General features: G+C 48.4%; 3 protein-coding genes across 5 annotated transcripts; 2 read left to right on the top strand and 1 right to left on the bottom strand.

The window, feature by feature from the left end:
• RFNG (RFNG O-fucosylpeptide 3-beta-N-acetylglucosaminyltransferase) lies at positions 1-8,068 on the top strand. The gene is given in 9 exon segments (XM_036394540.2): positions 1-443; positions 445-570; positions 1,395-1,443; positions 1,955-2,057; positions 2,446-2,599; positions 3,633-3,721; positions 3,812-3,977; positions 5,288-5,373; positions 5,605-8,068. Coding segments are annotated over 9 exon segments (1,095 nt in total). The 5' UTR covers positions 1-188; the 3' UTR covers positions 5,672-8,068.
• A 433-nt stretch (positions 8,069-8,501) lies between these two features.
• On the top strand, positions 8,502-11,862 carry DCXR (dicarbonyl and L-xylulose reductase). Its single transcript, XM_036394541.1, is given in 9 exon segments — positions 8,502-8,598; positions 8,665-8,693; positions 8,695-8,763; positions 8,851-9,005; positions 10,239-10,281; positions 10,595-10,694; positions 10,848-10,912; positions 11,001-11,118; positions 11,578-11,862. Coding segments are annotated over 9 exon segments (741 nt in total). The 5' UTR covers positions 8,502-8,540; the 3' UTR covers positions 11,682-11,862.
• RAC3 (Rac family small GTPase 3) lies at positions 9,234-17,083 on the bottom strand. Of its 3 annotated transcripts, none has more exons than XM_036394544.2 (6): positions 16,922-17,083; positions 14,776-14,847; positions 14,388-14,505; positions 13,690-13,752; positions 13,046-13,205; positions 9,234-10,522 (listed from the first exon to the last, which is right to left on the bottom strand). In XM_036394544.2, exons 1-6 carry the CDS (start codon positions 16,954-16,956, stop codon positions 10,404-10,406), a joined length of 567 nt encoding a protein of 188 aa, XP_036250437.1. In that variant the 5' UTR covers positions 16,957-17,083; the 3' UTR covers positions 9,234-10,403. The 3 variants fall into 3 exon arrangements, with proteins under 3 accessions (XP_036250437.1, XP_036250436.1, XP_054372847.1); XM_036394543.2 differs by lacking the exon at positions 9,234-10,522 and adding an exon at positions 11,859-12,957 and having other exon boundaries at positions 16,922-17,076; XM_054516872.1 differs by lacking the exon at positions 9,234-10,522 and adding an exon at positions 11,859-12,957 and having other exon boundaries at positions 16,943-17,076.
• Between the last annotated feature and the right edge of the window lie 510 nt (positions 17,084-17,593).

Below are 17,593 nucleotides of genomic sequence, written 5' to 3'. Positions count from 1 at the left end.
CGCGCGTCGCGGCGAGGCCGCGGCCGACAGGTGAAGCTCTTAAAGGGGCCGCGGCCCCGCTCGGCCCCGCGGCGGCGGCCGCGGCTCGACAACCTCCGGCCGCTCCTTCCGCGGGGCCGCCGCCACCTCCCGGAGTGCGGGGCCATGCGGTGGCCGCACCCTGCGGCGGGGGCCCGCGGGGCTGCAGCATGAGCGGTCCTTGCCTGGGGCTGCGCAGGGCCGGGGTTCTGCTGTCGCTGGGAGCCGCCGCGCTCCTGCTGCTGCTGCTGCCGCGGGGGCCGCGCCCCGCCGCGCCCCGCCCGCCGTGCCCCGCCGGGCCCAGCGCGGCCCCGCCGCACCGCGCGGGCCCCGCCGGCTCTGCCGGAGCGCCGGGCGGCGGGCCCGGGGCCGGCGGGCTCGCGGGGAGCTCGCAGCTTGCGCGGAGGGGCCGCCTCGGGACTGCCTGGCAGCGCGGCCAGGGAGAGCCTGGAGCTGAAGGACATCTTCATTGCCGTGAAGACCACGAGGAAATACCATAGGAGCCGGCTGGACTTGCTCCTCCAAACCTGGATCTCCCAGGCGAGAGGACAGGTGAGAGACTTTGCCAGCGTGCAGGGGCAGCCGGTAGCTCCGGCCCTGCGCTTCCAGGACAGCTAGTGCGCTCCCACCGAGTTTTTCTCCCTTATGTTAAAAAAGGCTTTCTTTGTAAGACTGTGGAAAGTCGTTTTATATAAGCGCTTGGTGTGAACATACTTCCAAAAGAGTTCGTTGCTGATTAGGCCAGTTTCCAAGCAGACATAGTTTGCTGATTTTTGTATGACTGTAGAAAGTGCTTTCATGATAGTGAAATATTGCTGGTGATGATGCATCTAAGCCGATATTTTGGACTAAGTACTTAAGGTTTTCTGTAGAACATAAAGTTTGTTCCCTTGTTTCAGAATTTTGGTCCGTTCAAGTATATTAATGGGATTTTTTCCATTGTTCCATTAAGCCATTGGAACAAGACTGTGTTAAACACCTCCCACTTCCCACCCTGACTTCCATTTTTTCTTCTTTACCTGCTTGGCAGCTGTGGATGATTCCTAGCCAGAGAGAGGAGGTAGTACGAAAAAAAGACCAAAATCCTTTCTGTCTGGAAATCAGTTGTCTGTACCATGAGACAAGGAGGGTAAAATGCAGCCTGCTTTATTAAAATGACATTATTCTGGTTTGTAATGAAAAAATTTAACAACTAAGGCAGGGGTTGAAGTTGCTGGGGGGTCTCTGCACCCCTATTCCCTCCCCCTTTCCAGTGCCTACTGTGAAACAAACTACCAAGAGAGACAAAACATTCTGAATTCTAACTGAAACTGAGCAAATTTAAAACTAGAATCTGAAGTTCTTAAATGTGGACACACGGTTTTTGTCTCCCACAGACATTTATATTCACGGACTGGGAGGATCGGGAGCTACGCCTGAAAGCAGGTGAGCTGTGTAGCAGCAGAGGTGCATGCTGTCTATTATAACTGAGTTTTGTTTCTTTCACACTCTCTATAGAAGTCCTTATTTCATGCTGTACAAGCAACTAGGGAAGTTAAGATGGAGAAAATGGAGAAAACTTCTCTCTAATTGCCACCTGGACAAGATGCCTGGAACTTCCAGAGTACTGGGTTCACTTTTGCACCCCTTTTCTTCTTGTTAGTAAACTTAAATTTATGTGGTTCAAAGTCATAGTAGGTATTTCTTTCACACACATCTCATGACACTGCTTATATACCCTTGCTTGTTTTAATGCAGTCACACAGTTTCATGACTCTGCAACTTACATACCAGATGGGTAACCTGTGAGCCCTGCCTGTCCTGCAGCTTCTCCATGCGTGCACCATGTGCACCTCAGATGTACAGTATTAGTGCCAAATGTGCACTTCTTTTATAGTCTTTTTTTTTGACTACACATGCTCCTCAGACCTGAAAGGGCTGATCTTTATTCTTCTAGGGGATCATATGATCAACACCAACTGTTCTGCTGTCCATACCCGACAAGCTCTCTGCTGCAAGATGTCTGTGGAATATGACAAATTCCTGGAATCTGGGCAAAAGTAAGTGAAACACATTGTTCCGATTGACTTTGTTTTTTCCAGTTCTGTGCTTACAGGAAACTTGAGTAACCATCTCAATCTCTTGAGTTCCAGTAAGGAATGTAGTATTAGCTAAAATGTAGGGATGAGTGCAGGAAAGGGAGCACAGCATGAAACAGTGTTTATAAACAAGCATCATCTGAAAGGTGGAAAGGATTATAATCTAAGGAAGTTATTAATTTCAGCCTCTTTGCAGACTTAGCATCTGTGGGTGCTTTCATCTTCCCTATTCTGTAATTTGGGACAATAAGAAATACTTTCTGCTCCAAGCCTGAAAGACTATGACTCAGTTGTAAACTTATAACTCATTTCTTTGTCCCTATAACTTCTCGGTTTGTTTTGTTTGAAGATGGTTTTGCCATGTGGATGATGACAACTATGTGAACCCTCGGACTCTTCTGCATCTCCTGTCTGCCTTCTCACACAGCCAGGATGTGTATGTGGGGCGACCGAGCCTGGACCATCCCATCGAAGCAGCTGACCATGTCCAAAGTGATGGATCAGTAAGCAAACTTTTTCAGTTTGTCTGAGAGACATTTCAATCTTCTAAGCCTTTAAAACCTTGACAATTCATAGGATTTCCCTATAAACCCAAGTGCTTTAATCTGCAAGAAATGAACCTGGTGATGGTCATTTTCAGAGGCAGGATGCTGGGTTACATGCACCTTCAGCCTGATGTTGTGTGCATACATATGCACAATGGAGGTTTTCTCCTGGATGGCTGGCTATTTCTGTTCCTTTACTCATGCATGCTGATCTCCCTCACACTGAGCTTAGTAGGGCCTCCCCACCTTGACTTTACTTTCCTTTAGTGGCTGTGGGGGCAATGTTCCTTATTTTAGGACTTGGGAGTTTGGGTGGGAGTTCAAGGGGTTTTTAATTGGTTTTGAGTGCAGTATCACACACATTGTCATAATCTTGAACCAACTTCACGTGGGTGACAGAAGCTTTCTGATAGATAAAGCATTTGCAATATAAAGTGGTTATAGGTTTCCAAGAACCGAAAGCAAACATATCTCAACCACAAGATACATGTGCTAAGGAGAAAATCCTAACCAGGGCACCTGCACTGGCAAGTCTGTTTAAAGATACATCAATCCACTGGCCAGAACATCATAAAAAGTTATAAAGCAGCTTGTTAGGGAAGACTGCACAACAAAATAGTCTCCTTGGACATAGAGCCAATATATATATGGACCACCTTTGACATCCTCCGTAACACTGAGCTGGCTATGACCCTTGGTTAAAATGAATAGAGGACAGATGTAATTGTGTGGAAGTGGGACTATCCATTTCATGTGGGCTACCTCCCTTATGCTAATTTGATGGTTCACATGCTGTCTGTTTCAAGATAGTTTCATTTGAGAGAACAGCTAGCTGCTTTCAGCAGCCTAAACAAATAGGGATTCATCTGTAGGCTTGTTCTGACTCAGATGTAATATGTGATATCAAATAGAACCTTGAGTTCCCTGCCCAGCCAAATGCAAAAAGCTAATTGTCAGTAACTGCTGTGTGTTTTTTCTTTTTGCTCTTCAGAAGACAACAGTGAAATTCTGGTTTGCCACAGGCGGAGCTGGGTTCTGTATCAGCCGAGGTCTTGCCCTGAAGATGAGTCCCTGGGCCAGGTAAGCATTGTCCCTAGCTGAGCTCCATCAATACATGTCTGGGAGGTTTTAAAACACATTTTGGCTTGTCTCCTATGCTCTCTGTCACAGCCTGGGCAATTTCATTAGTACTGCAGAAAGAGTACGTCTTCCTGACGACTGCACCATTGGCTACATCATCGAAGGGCTGCTGGAGGTAAAGCTGCTGCACAGCCCATTGTTCCACTCCCACCTGGAAAATCTGCAGAGACTGCAAGGGGAGTCTGTGCTGCAGCAGGTAGAGCTATGCTTCATGTCCTGTTCTTACAGTTACACCTCAGTCTGATCAGAAAGAACAGACTATGTAGACTTAGCACTCTTCAGCAAGGAAGGATATCTACAGACTCACTCAGAGCTGTGACCTGCTCAATTCCTTCATTTTGGTGAAAAGCGCTGTTTCACTCTAGCCAACTAGGTCACGTAGCTGTCCCCTCCTTTGGGGACACATTCTGCTACATGAAGCCTAGGTAGGATGTACCCCATCTCCTCCTAAACCCTGATTTTATGCGTGTAGCTGTAGCAGAAAGTGTAGAAGTTTGCTAAATAGTGTTCCTGGTTTTGCCTAACAAAGTTGCAGTCTTAATTCATGTTCAGAAAGGCAGCTATATAAGTACTTGACATAGTTAAATGTTAATAATTTTAAAGAACAATTTGTATGAATTTCATGAAACTTAAAGTTGCTTCTGAAAAATCAATTTGCTTTTTAGTTGCTGGGCTACATTTTACCTCCCTGGCAGCAGATGGAGCCACAAGGCCATCCAGCAGTGTTGCCTGCATCACAGTGCTCGGCACCATGAGTAAACGGGAGTGTGGTTTTGCCCTGCATGCCGGGTGGTTATATTTTTCTGGCAATTGTATTAGGCAGCAGAAATGTGTGCTTGGGGCCAAATTCCACCGTGATGTCACCCCCCTTTATGTTAGTGAATTTGACTGTAGCAGCAGTCCAACAACTGGCCATTGTTTCACTGGTCATCATAGGTTCCATGAGACAAAGACAGCTAACCCAAAAACCAGGAAATGTACAATTACAAAAAAAAGTACAAGTCTTCTTGCACCTGACACATGAAAAATTCTTAATGCAGTGCTTGTGTGGAAGGACCTGGGGTTCCAAAGATCTAAACTTTGTTTCAGATTTGAAACATGACAATCCTTTTCATGCTACTTAATACGCAAATATTTATATTTTCCCCCTGTGCTAAAATATTGCTATTGCAGACTTCAGGCAATGTCTGGTAAGGATGAACATGTTATTTAGTGAAGGTACAAACAGTAGCAGAATTCATGTCCTTACAAAGCTTACAGTTGAAAGTCGTCCTTCAGGGCAATGCACCTTTCAGATCCTCTGTGCATTCTCCCACATTGCCCTTAGTGTCGTTCAGTGCCAGCGTTGCTCACGTCAGAGCTAATCACTGTCCTCCAAATGTCATCCATGTTCAGATTAGACAGCATCTTTGGAGTCTTTCTTGGTACCTCATTAATAACCCTGCTACTCCACTCTGGTTTTCTGCATTAGTGTTACAAGTTTTGAATACTTCCTTATTTTTACAGGTAACCCTGAGTTACGGTGACCCTGAGAACAAACACAATGTCGTTAGCGTGGGAGGAGTGTTTGGCCTTCAACAAGATCCAACTAGGTTAGTGTCCTCTTCCAAAACAAGATCTTCCTACCTTGTTCATGTTAGTCATCTGTAAGATTATCAGACCCACTAAAGGGTTTATTTTGTCGTGTCAGCTCATTACTGTGCCAAAAGCAGGTAGACACATCCCCTGCTCCATCAGCCTGCTGCACATTCAATGCTAGTATGTTCCATGTATGGAGAATTCCAATCTAATGCTGTCTTTTCTTCTTTTTTTTTTTAATATAGATTTAAATCTGTCCATTGTCTGCTTTACCCTGACACTATCTGGTGCCCTGCTAAGAAGATGTCATAATTCTTGACGAGCCACTGACACCTGTGTCTTAGCTAGTTTGCATAAGGCAGGAGTTGCGGAGTTTTTTGGTGGTTTTATTCTTCTTCTGGGAGACAGCCAGGGGTATCTACAAAGGAGGTAGACAGACTCTGTTTAGAAAAGCAATAAGGTATGGTTTGTTCAGCTGCAGCCTGGGACATTCCAAGAAGAATCTTTGTTCTTTTGTCTAGTGGCTCTTCATAAGATGACCACAGTCCTGTGTGTATGAGTCACTTTATACTTTCATTTGATGTCATGTGAACCTGTGCTTGGGCACATCTGAGGGAAATGCAGTACTGGGAGTGACAGTGTTTTTACTACCCTTAGGGGTTATTAGAAGCCACTGTGTTGAAGCTGGAGTGCTAGAGCAGACTGTAGTCCCCATGGTGACAAGAGAGGGGAAGTTTTCACTCATCTTTCTTGGGAACAGAATTATTTAAGAGCTTCTGTGGCCTGACAGATTAAAACTGCAGCTGGCTAGAATACAGAAATCCTGGAATCACTAGGGTAAACAAGGCTGAAAGCCTTTGTCATGAGAAAACCCTGTGTGAGGGTAAGCTTACTCAAGACTAGATGAGTTGCTTACAATGTACATTCTCCCCTGTCATCCATGTGTACCTCCTGTGGAGGTAATTGTCAGACCTGGCTCGCATGCCAACTGAATTGCAATGGTTGATGATTATGATCTATTCCCTTGATATTTGATATTGAAAAAATATTTGCCTGACAAGATGGTAATTGTTCCTCCCACTTGGCTGGTAGTTGGTCACATGAGCTGGGGAAGCTTGTGCTGGCAAAACACGCCCTGTTTCTGAAGCAGTGTGCGAGGGGAGAAATGCTAGATAGCTGCAATGCACCAAGGAGAGTTTTGATGGTATCATTTGAGGACCTTTAATTGTATGACCATGGTTACTCCAGCTTCTTCAGATAATCTTTTAATTACCATAAAGCCAAGATCAGTGCTTGTTTTTACTCCTTAATAATTCAACAAGTAGTTCATGCAGTCACTAAAAGGAGATTGCACATTTACAAGCAGAAGTTCAGTGCTCTAGCAGTATCATCTGCTGCTGCTTTTTAAAGAAAGCAAACTTAATTTTTAAAGTGGAAGGAATGAGGCTCCATATGTTTACTTTTTTGTTGGCCCAGACTTTGGTCATGCGCAAACCCTGCCTGACCTGAAGAATACACTACAAAAATATTCCTTTGCAAAATCACTGTTTAATCTTATAAAAAATACTTGCTGGTTTAGTGCTAGAGTTTGAGGCCAAATTAAGGGAAGAATCATAGAATGCTATTGTATGATCTGGAGCTGTGATTATTGGCTTGATTGTGGATCTAGCAGAGGTTTCAGGTTTCTAAGTGGCTGCACTCAGCTCTACTGTGGGGTTCACCTAGTTATTTAACTTCCTGGCAAATGCCTGTAGTGTATTGAAGTGTGCCACTTAGCACAGGGGTCAGCCTCCTCAAATATACCATGTTCCCTGCATTTTAACAAACCTTTCAGTGTTTACCTCAGTACATTGTCCTCTTTGCATGATTTTAGGTAGTTCTACTGAGGAGCAAACAAGCTGACAGCTACTTAGTACAGTCCTGCAGCTCCTTCTTGTATTTCTCCTTTCTATCATGTGTACTAAGGTACACATGAGGTATGGAAATGAGAAAGCTGCAGGGAGCTGGATCAAAGCCCAGCTAGCACACTGGCTGTTCCATAATGGGCTGTCAGTGTTACAGGTGTGCCTGTCACAGAAAACAGAGGAGGATTTGTGGCATAGTAGGTTCTACCTCTTTATTAGATCTTCTGCTATCTAGAATTGAGGCATCCTGTGGTTTAATTATTTTGTCATTAATAGTTCTGGAGATTCCTGGTATCCATATATTTTTTAATATGGTTTTAAAGTCCTGTAGCAAAAAGCTGTGAAACTTCATGATCTCTTGAGGTGATTTTGTCTTCAAGCACTGCTTCTGAACTCTCCTCTTGGAAATCTTCTTCCCCTTCCACTGGAAGCACCCTTTTGTAAGACAACAGAGACCAAGCAAGGACTGGGCAGCAATTGTGGCAAACTGCAGTTTAAAAAACCACAACGCTTTATATTCATGGCAGCAAAACTAAACGGTAGAAGTTTCACACTGGTCACTGGTCACACTAGGTATGCCAAAGAGGCAAGTGCCCTCAAAGCTGGGAGGGTGTTTATGGAGCTTAAAAAGGACCATGTTCTCCTGCAGGGCAACAGGAAACTTCAGTGTGTTCAGGCTTGTTCCAAGGTTTCTTGTGTTGAGAATGCATTAAGCTGTGTGGGTCTATCAGGCTGCAGCTTTTTTATCAAACTACTTTTTCATACATAAAGTGATTCTATAAAATAAATATTTAAATATGTCAAAGGCTGTGTTCTGTTATATTTCTTCACATATGCTCTGTATCAAAAATGGACCATAAACCCACTAATTCAGAAAACTATGTCCTCCTGTCAGGCTTATGTGATGCCAAGGGCCAAAAAACAAGTACGCTCAATGACTGGGATGTGGAGAACAGAGGTGGATGAGAAGAATCCTTGCAGCCGCTTCTTAACAGTACAATCAAAGAATTGAGATAATAAGGATTTTGTCATCTTCAGCAGCAACTTCGATGGGGCAGAGCTGCAGGATTTTTTCATCAGACTCTAAAAAGCCTGGTTTTCTGTGGTCGCTAAAATGATACTTCAATCACGAGTAAGAGCCACGAACCTTCACCTCTGCCTGTCTCGTTGGATGAGCTGGAGGCGGGGAAAGATGGCCCGGGCGGCTGGGCCCGCGGGCCCGCCCGCTCCCGGCCCGCCCCGGCCCGGGCCCGCCCCGGCCACAGTCCGGCCGAGACATGGAGCAGCCTCTCAGCTTCCGCGGCCGCCGGGCCTTGGTGACCGGGGCCGGCAAAGGTGCCCGCGGGCGGAGGGCTGGGGCGGGGGGTCGGGCCGGGCCGGTCTGACACCGTGTCCCCGCAGGGATCGGCCGCGCCGTGGCCGTGGCGCTGGGCCAGGGCCGGGGCCCGCGTGACCGCGCTGAGCCGAACGGCGGCGGACCTGGAGAGCCTGGCGCGGGAGGTACCGGTACCGGCCCCCTCCTCCTGCCCCCTCCCGCCCCCGTAACCCCGCACCGACCCCCGCCCACCGCGGCCGCCCTCGCCGCAGTGCCCGGGCATCGAGACCCTGTGCGTGGACCTGGCGGACTGGGAGGCTGTGGAGGCGGCGCTGGGCGCGGCGGGGCCGTTCGAGCTGCTGGTGAACAACGCGGCCGTGGCGGAGCTGCAGCCGTTCCTGCAGGTGACGCGCTCGGCCCTGCAGCGGTGAGTGCCCGGGCCCGGCCCGCACGGCACCGCAGCTCCACGGGGAGCTCTGGGGCCGATGCCCGCCGAGGTCTCACCAAGCTCTGAACGTCAAAAACGGCGGCAGAGCTTTCCAGAAAGGGTGGCACTAGAGGGGAAGCAGCTGGAAAGAACAAAGTCAGCAGCTGGTGTATAGACACACTGGACAGGCTGACATACACACTTTTAGCAATGCCCAGTGGTCGACTGTTACTGCGTATGTTCTTTTTCTTTACTTTTTTTTCATTCTTTTCATTCTTTACATCATCACCTTTCACCCCTTAAACAGCAAAAGGAAACAAAGCACTGGCTCTTACATCCATTTCTAAGTAGCCAGAACCTGCAGTGTCACCTCCAGAACGGTGGGGTGCACCTGCCATCCCGCTGGCATGGCAGGAGAGTGCCTTTCTGCTCATCAGGCTCAGAGCTTCCAGTCTAGTTCCAGCTCGGTTAAATTGAAAGGCAGTTGTTGCTAAGACAATTCAGAAATAGAGACAACAAAGCCAGGTAAGGAAGCAAAAAATGGTCAGGGTGGGAAATTAAATTTGTTAACTACAATAACATGACTTCTTTATTCTCTGAAAAGGTCCATAGTTTTGTTGTGAGTACGCTTTAGGATGCAGGCTATCTTGACCACATCCTTCTGAGAAAATGAATCATGCTGTGTCCCTGTGTTAAAAATGGTTGTTGAGAATCTACAATAAAGGTTTGTGACTAGAACGTCAAATGTATGGATTCTACTAAGATCATTTTGCAGAACTGGCAGGTGGAAGCCTAAGGAATATTCTGATGTGGCAAACAGAAGAAATGCTGCCTCTACCCACCTTACAGCAACTTTTGCTTTGTAAATCTGTGTGAAGGGTTTGCTTGACCTAAGAGTCATCTGCCCTGGCTGAAGCCCAGGGCTCTGTTTAAACTTTGACAGAGGAATTCCATTACACTGCAGAAGAGCAGAGTCCTGTACAAAATGCACCTGATGCATGCATGCACCTCCTCACACACTGACAGGCTTGCAGCCAATGGATGGTGATGGTTCATTGCTGAGATCCCACCTGACCATTCTGGCTCTCCTGACAACTTGGCATCTCTGTCCATGTCCTGGAGTATCACCAGTGTTTCCAACAGAGCAGCAGTACTTGTCCTCTGCTGCCTCCCAAAACAGCTCCCTGGGCCGGGCTACAACCACTTGGTAACTTAAATTTGATTTATTTGTAGGTCTCTTGATGTGAATTTTGGGGCTGTGCTTCATGTTTCCCAGGTGAGGAAGAACTGTCACTGCAGCTGCCTCCATGAATAGCAGTGATTAAACTGTTGTACATAGAGGGGTATGTGTCCACTGTGGGGCCTGAAAGGACTGCAGTCCAAAGTCAATCCAAGAAACTACATGTACAGTCCCTTCACACTCTTGCTTTGACTCTCTTGTAAGCAGGAGGCAGTGAGGGCTTGGTTCCTCCAGATGTTTTTGTTCTTTGGTCTACCATAATAACCCAGCAAGATTCCTATGGAGTGAAATAATGATTTCTCTTGTTAGGATTCTGGCACTATTTTATTTTTTCTCCTTTCCCTCCCAGATAGTTGCTCGGCAGATGATTGCACAAGGCGTGCCAGGGGCCATTGTGAATGTCTCCAGCCAGGCATCGAAGCGTGCACTGAGGGATCATGCTGTTTACTGTAAGTGTGTGCAGCTTTAGCAGTGCCCCTCTCAGGTTTGACCAGCTGGACACCCACAGTCAGCAAGCTGCCAGTTCTGGGCAGCAGTTCCATAGCACCTCCAGACCAGGTGCTGTGCAGTTAAACATCTCCTCTTCTTCCCTTCTCTTAAAGGTTCCACAAAAAGTGCTCTGGATATGCTGAGCAAAGTAATGGCAATGGAACTGGGACCCCACAAGGTAGGAGTCTGTGAGAGAAAAGTGTGAAAGCTGAACCTGAGCACAAGCACAGCAGCTGGATGAGATTGTTTGTTGTTCCTGGTCCCAGATTAGGGTGAACACTGTGAACCCCACCGTGGTTATGACTGACATGGGGAGAATTAACTGGAGTGACCCTCAGAAATCTGCTGCCATGATTAATCGGATTCCCCTGGGAAAGTTTGCAGGTCAGTGATGTATGTCTGTCCCCAGGCTATGGTCTCCCAGCCTGCCTTCTCACTGACACCACAGCCGGAAGTTGCTGATTTTTGGGCAAAGTGACAGCTCTGCTGAATGTCTTTTGTCTGAATTCCTGCAGTATTTGATCAGGACAGGGTGAGAATCAACCCTCCTCTCGCTTTTTCTACAGCCTCCTCATCCTGGGACAAGTGAAATGAACTTGCTCTATTGTTCATAAACCTGACAGGGTGTTTGCTGTCACCTAAGCAGCATTTGATCACAAGGACACTTTGATGTCCAGCTCTCAGCCACACTGTCCCAGACACTTAATCAAGCACAGTTTGGCAGAAGGCAGAAACATTTTCCAGCTCTAATTACCTGTAGATGTCAAAGGCAGACCTTTTTAAGTGCTTCTTTTTCTGATACACTTTAGGTGGGCATCAAACGTTCTCTGTGTTTGATTGCAGAGGTGGATGATGTGGTGAACAGCATTCTCTTCCTGCTGAGTGACAAGAGTGCTATGACAACTGGCAGCTCACTGATGGTTGATGGGGGCTTTCTTGTCTCCTAATATGACACCTGCATTTCACACCTGGCCTCAATTTTCATAGGAATACTGCCTAGATGTAAACTGGATAGGAAACAATGACTCACTTCTTGCTGAAGGGGCAGCAGGGCTGAAGACTATTAGAAGTGAGGCAGAAAATCAGCTTTGCAAGGCTGCTATATAATAAAGCTCACATACACCTTCATGGAGAATGTTTATTGCACCAAATAAGGTTTTATCTTGTCACTCTACATGATGATTAGAAATTGGACCTCTCTTCCAACCCTGTTCCCCCCCCCCAACCCTTCAGAAGCTCTCCCTGTTCCATCCAAATCCAGAGTCTGTCTGCAGTTTCAGTGGGAAGGGAAAGAAGTTAGCAGACTCCTCACTGCTTCCTTTGTTGTCTTTAGTAGAAAAAAAAACAAAATAGAGGCAACAACCCCAGCCCTGCTCTGCAGAGACTGGATTTTGGGGGGAGGCCCTGCTAAAGACTAATGGGGGGGAGCAGCACCATGCTGTCCTAGGGTGTGCACACACAAAAAGGCAAATGCATTGATTGCACAGAGCTGTTTCACTCACAGAGTTTGGCTAGTACCCAATAAAGCACCTAATGATTCATTTTTCAGCTTCTCATTTACTTTGACCCCTTCCAGGGCTGGTTATGATTTCTTTAACAGTCTTAGAAACATTCTGCTAGAGCACCAGTTTGTTAACTGTTAGCCACAGCAGGCTGGGCAAGGAGACCCTGCCATCCTCCCAGCTACTCCTGTCTTTCAGCACCATTGAAATCAGCTCCCTCCCCACTCCCACCAGGATGTTCACCACCTGTTTCACCTGCAGGTTGAAAACAGGTGTTTCCAGAACAGGATGGATGTCTCAGCCCTTTCCACTTGGAGTTCAGGAGAGCCAAAACAGCTTGTTGCCTGAAGGAGCTACCTTGCCTTCCCCGCTGTACCTCCCCTGGGGGCTGTATAGTCCCCAGCTGGTCTCCTGTCCCCACTGCCCCTTCACATCAACACTGACGTTAAATCAAAGAGACATTTAAAAAACACTGACTTCGTACATGATGAAGGGCCCTACACATCCCAGCCCCCTTCAGAAACACCCAGCTTAATATGCAATCTGTCAGAGGATGACAGCATGCTGAGCCAACACCAAGGCCACAGCCCTCAAAACATGGTACACTTTTTGCCAGGCTTCTTCACAGGCGGTGGGCAGAGCACAGCCCGGATGGCTTCATCAAACACCGTCTTCAAGCCCCGCTGCGTCAGGGCAGAGCACTCGAGGTACTTTACTGACCCTGGGGAAAGAGAGCTGCAGCTCAACCACTCCAGTTCCACCACCACGCACTGTTGCTCACCCACTCACTGCCTGCTCACAAGACTCACCGATCTCCCGAGCCATGGCCAAGCCTTGGGGATAGGTGATGGGGGCCAGTTTCTTATCACGTAACCTTTCAATGGTGTCCTTATCATCCCTCAAGTCCAGCTTGGTGCCCACCAGGATAATAGGCGTATTTGGGCAATGGTGTCGGACCTCAGGGTACCACTGAAACAGAGAGGCATGATGAGAAAAGTAGTTCTATGAGTGGCCATAACCACAAGGATGCATTTCTACTATTGGGAATGAAGAGGTTCACTACTGACATGGTGGCAACACCTGAACAGGATACTGCTCCTACAGTTCTGATATGCTCTGCAAAAAGAGACTGGTGCAGATGTAATAATGAAGGCACCAAGACACAGAATCCTGACAGACACTGCCAGCCAACACTGTGCACAGTGCTTTCCTTAACTGCATGTTAGCTTCTAAGACATCCCTTATCTTAAAACACAGATTCAGAAAGGTAATAACTTAGCCAAAGAAGTCATGAATAAAAAGCAGGCTCCACTTAAAACCTGCAGACTATGATTTTCCCTCACCAAAACATTACTGCTTGAAGTTTTGGGCTTGTAGGTGTGGTGCTGGGTAGGGCAGGGAATGTCACTGGTTCTTCCCTTCTACTGTTTTACCCAGGAGGAGAATACTTTACCTTAGCTCGGACATTCTCAAAGGAGGCTGGACTCACAAGGGAGAAGCAGATCAAGAAAACATCCTGTGCAGAAAGAAGAGGGTCAGCTGTGCAGACAGAAGCAGCTAGAGTGAAGGGAGGCTGCAGAGGGAGCCTGACAAAGGACAACCTCCTCCCACAAGCAAGGGCTGCTGTGGCCTTAAGAAATTCTTCCCCATTAAGGGTGTTAAACTATTCAGAGAAGGAAGAAATGGACCATGAGTGTGTATGATTACATCTTCTTTCACAATGCTGGGCTCTGCATGTTAAGAGCCTGAGGCCTCAAACATCTTAACAGCACTAAGGGCTTCACCAGCAGCACAGCTGCTTAGGAACTGCTACACCCAGAAACACTCCTAGGGCAGCCCAACGGGGATCTGCCCTGCTGAGAGAGAACAGGAATATGGAACTGGCTAGGCTGCACAGCAGCCTTACAGCATTCCTTCTACTTGAGCCTCCCTGGGGCACCCGTAACTCTTCAAAGATCATTACAAAGAAGAGACTAGAACAGGACAATGTCTTAGGAGAAAATCAGCTGTGATACTTCTTAAACAACCAGGATTATGGGTGTAGCTGCAGGAACTCAGACCTTCCTCCAGGGAAAGAAGCATGCCTGTCCTTGGGAGCCTCCCTGTCCCTGAGAGGGAGCAGTCCCAAGGCAGTCCAAGCTCAGCACTCACCGTCTGTGGATAGGAAAGAGGCCGCAGTCGGTCATAGTCTTCTTGCCCTGCTGTGTCCCAGAGGCCCAGGTTCACTGGCTTTCCATCTACCATCACATTGGCAGAATAATTATCAAACCTGTCAATGAGGAGTCCCCATCAGTGACAATTTTGTGGTGACCTTCACATCTTTATACAGAATTCAAAGGGGCAGTGAATCAGGAAAGGATACTGCAGCACAGTTCCAGTGGGGACAATCAGCCTTCCTCACACACACAGTCACAGCATCATCCTTACCTGTCAAGCTCACAGTCTGATTTGCAACAGCCACCTCCTCACACACAAACCAAACTTCTACGCACACAAGCATAGAGATCAAAAAGCAACTGAAGCCCAAGCCGTTACTTACACGGTGGGAATGTATTCTCCAGGAAAGGCATTTGTGGTGTAACTGATCAGCAAGCAGGTCTTCCCTACAGCTCTGCAGAGGGTAAGAGTGACAAGCATAAAGAAGGGTACAACATGGAGCACTAAGGCAGTAAAACTCACCCTTCCCACACTGAAAACACATAGTAGGTAAAAAGCTACCATATGAGGAAAACAAACCTGTTGCAGGCTGGAATCCCCCAGTTGTCACAGACATGGCCTGAACTCAAAAGGTGCGCCTTGCCTGATTGCTTCCTAACCCTGCTCTCTACCACTCCTTTTCCCTACCCATTCAACAAAACATCAGTCAAAACAATACTGGTTTCATGAACCAAGAGGGGGAATAAATTAGAGTTGTGTGCTGGGCTCAACAGATACACAGTAATTCAGCAAAATGGATAAACAGTGAGGTTAAAAACATGGAACAATGCAGATCTGCAAGCTCCTCAGATACAGGAATTCAGTATCAATAAATACAAAGGAGAAAGAGTAAGTATCCATTAAAAAAATGGACTTTAAAATTGACTGCAGGCAGTTTGGAAAAGATTAGTGAAAAAGGATAAAAATAAAACAGCTCAGGACTTTGCTGAAGGTAGTGAGATTGGTCAGCCCAGCAGTGGCAGCTGGCAAGGGCCAGGCCAGCAATAGAGTGAGCACACGGCCTTTAACCAGCTCTGCAGATTTCCTAAGTTTCACTGTAGGAACAGAGGAGAACCAGCAGTGTGAGCTACCTTTGTATCATGGAGAAAGCTGTGAACTGCAGACAACCTTCCAGAAAAAGACTGTGAGTGCCAGTGCCAGGGAAAGCTGGCTTTGAGGTGCCTGGGTGAAGCTGAATAGCTAGCAGAAACGGGTATCCCCTACCCAATTCTGCAGCCAGACTGACGTAAGAGAGGGTGTCAGAAGAGAGGAAGAGAGTTGACAGTCCCCTGCACACACCAGCATGACAGAAAGCACAGGGAGAACAAACCACTATTACAACTTTTCCTTTGGATTAGGTCCCCTCGGTCTGAGAAGAAAGAAGTTTTGTCATGAACCACTTGGCTGACTGGTCCAACTTTCCTCCTGAAGTGTGACTTCAATTTCCCACCAAACAGGGACACTTGTAATTCACAAAAACCTGTGTATCTATGTGTTTCTTTCAGTCTGCACTACTGATTTAGTCTTAAGGCAAAACACAGGACAGCAAACCTTCGGTTGAACTCCATTTGCAACATCCTGAGCTCCCAGTCACTCTCCCCTCTGCAATAAGGCTGTACTTTCTCCTACTCCCTTTTAGCCCTCACAGGCTGGAACCTGGAAGGCCTCACCACAAATGTGTATTTGAGGGGATGGCATGCTCGAGAAAGGGTAAGTCTAGTCCCTGCCTAAGACCAGTTCACATTTAGGTCTGAGTACCTTAGATACTTCAGAGTATCTGAGTACCTCAGATACCTCAGAAGCTCTGTTCTTGCTGAGGTGATCAGAAAAGTAAACTGGAATTGTGAGGAAAAATATGCAGGACGAACTAGGAAAGTTACAAAGCAGTATAAATCTAGTGCATGCCTGCATCTTGCAGGCAGATGTGTTCCCAAAAAAGAAGGCATTTAGGAAGAGCCTTAACAAAAAAAAGGAAAAAGGGTGACAAGGAGCACATGGTGAAACTAGAAAGAGTAATGCATTTCACCTCGGAACAATCAACAATAGGACATACGAGACCTGCGAGCATCAAGATTTTCGGAGGACTCTGTCAGGAATCAAGCAGGTACAATGAAAAATAGCAAAATACCGGCACCCAAATGAAACAAGGAGACAAACGTAAAACCCAGGAGGAGCCTGTGTTTGCTACCCAGGCAGCACCCAAGTTCACGAACTACGAAAGGAGCAGGGCAGGGTTGCGGGGCCGCCGCAAGGCCCCCCGCTCCCGCCGGGACTCGCCGGCAGCCCTGCTCCCGCCGGCCCCACCCGAGCCAGGCCCCGGCGGAGCCAGGCCGGAGCGAGCCTCGCCGCCCGGCGCGGGGCCTCCCGCCGGCGGAGCGGCTCTGCCGGGCGCTGCCCCGGGCCAGCCCTCCCTCCCTCGTCCCCTCGGCGCCGCCGGGCCCGCCCGGTGCGGAGCTGTGGGGCCGGGGCGCGGCCCCTCCCGCACTCACCCGTCGCCCACCACCACACACTTGATCGCCTGCATCTGCCCGCGATGGCGGCGCCGCGACTGCGCCGCAGTGACCGCCCGCGGGGTGGGGCGGACCGAGCCGAGCCGGGCCGAGCCAAGCACCGAGCCGAGCACCGGGCAGGGCCGAGCCGAGCCGAGTCAAGCACCGAGCCGAGCACCGGGCAGGTCCCGCCGGCTCCGCCCCCGCCGCTCGCCCGGGGCCGGCTCGGCTCCGCCGCGGGCGCGGGGAAGCGGCGGCCCCGCCCCGCCAGGAGCGGCGGGCGCTGCTCGGGCCCGGTCACCGCACCGGGGCCCGCCGGCTCAGGGACAAAGCTTTAAACCTGGTTACGTTGTAGCTGCGTAGCTCAGCGCCATCGGCCCAGAGCTGCCGCGGAACAAAGACGGAGCAGGGAAAACCCTGCAGGAAGATGGCTTTGGGCTTCCCCCACCTCCCCTGCCAGCAAAAGAGATGCCCACAGCAGCGGCCCTGTCTGCAAACAACAGCCTTTGCTTTTCCCTTACCTGTGGCTCTGCCCGCCAGCCACAAACTAAGTGGCTATTGCCACAGGTTTCTTGGTCATGACTAGGGAACAGCTTTCCAGCTTCTTGGCTTTTATCTTAGTCCTGAACCAAAACTATCCCCATCTCATCCACCTGTAACAGCCCTTTAGCT

This window comes from Molothrus ater, chromosome 19 (genome assembly GCF_012460135.2).
Source record: "Molothrus ater isolate BHLD 08-10-18 breed brown headed cowbird chromosome 19, BPBGC_Mater_1.1, whole genome shotgun sequence".
NCBI classification, from domain to species: domain Eukaryota; kingdom Metazoa; phylum Chordata; class Aves; order Passeriformes; family Icteridae; genus Molothrus; species Molothrus ater.
The sequence above is the reverse complement of the archived record's forward strand: the minus strand, read 5'-3'. Positions and strand labels throughout refer to the sequence as shown.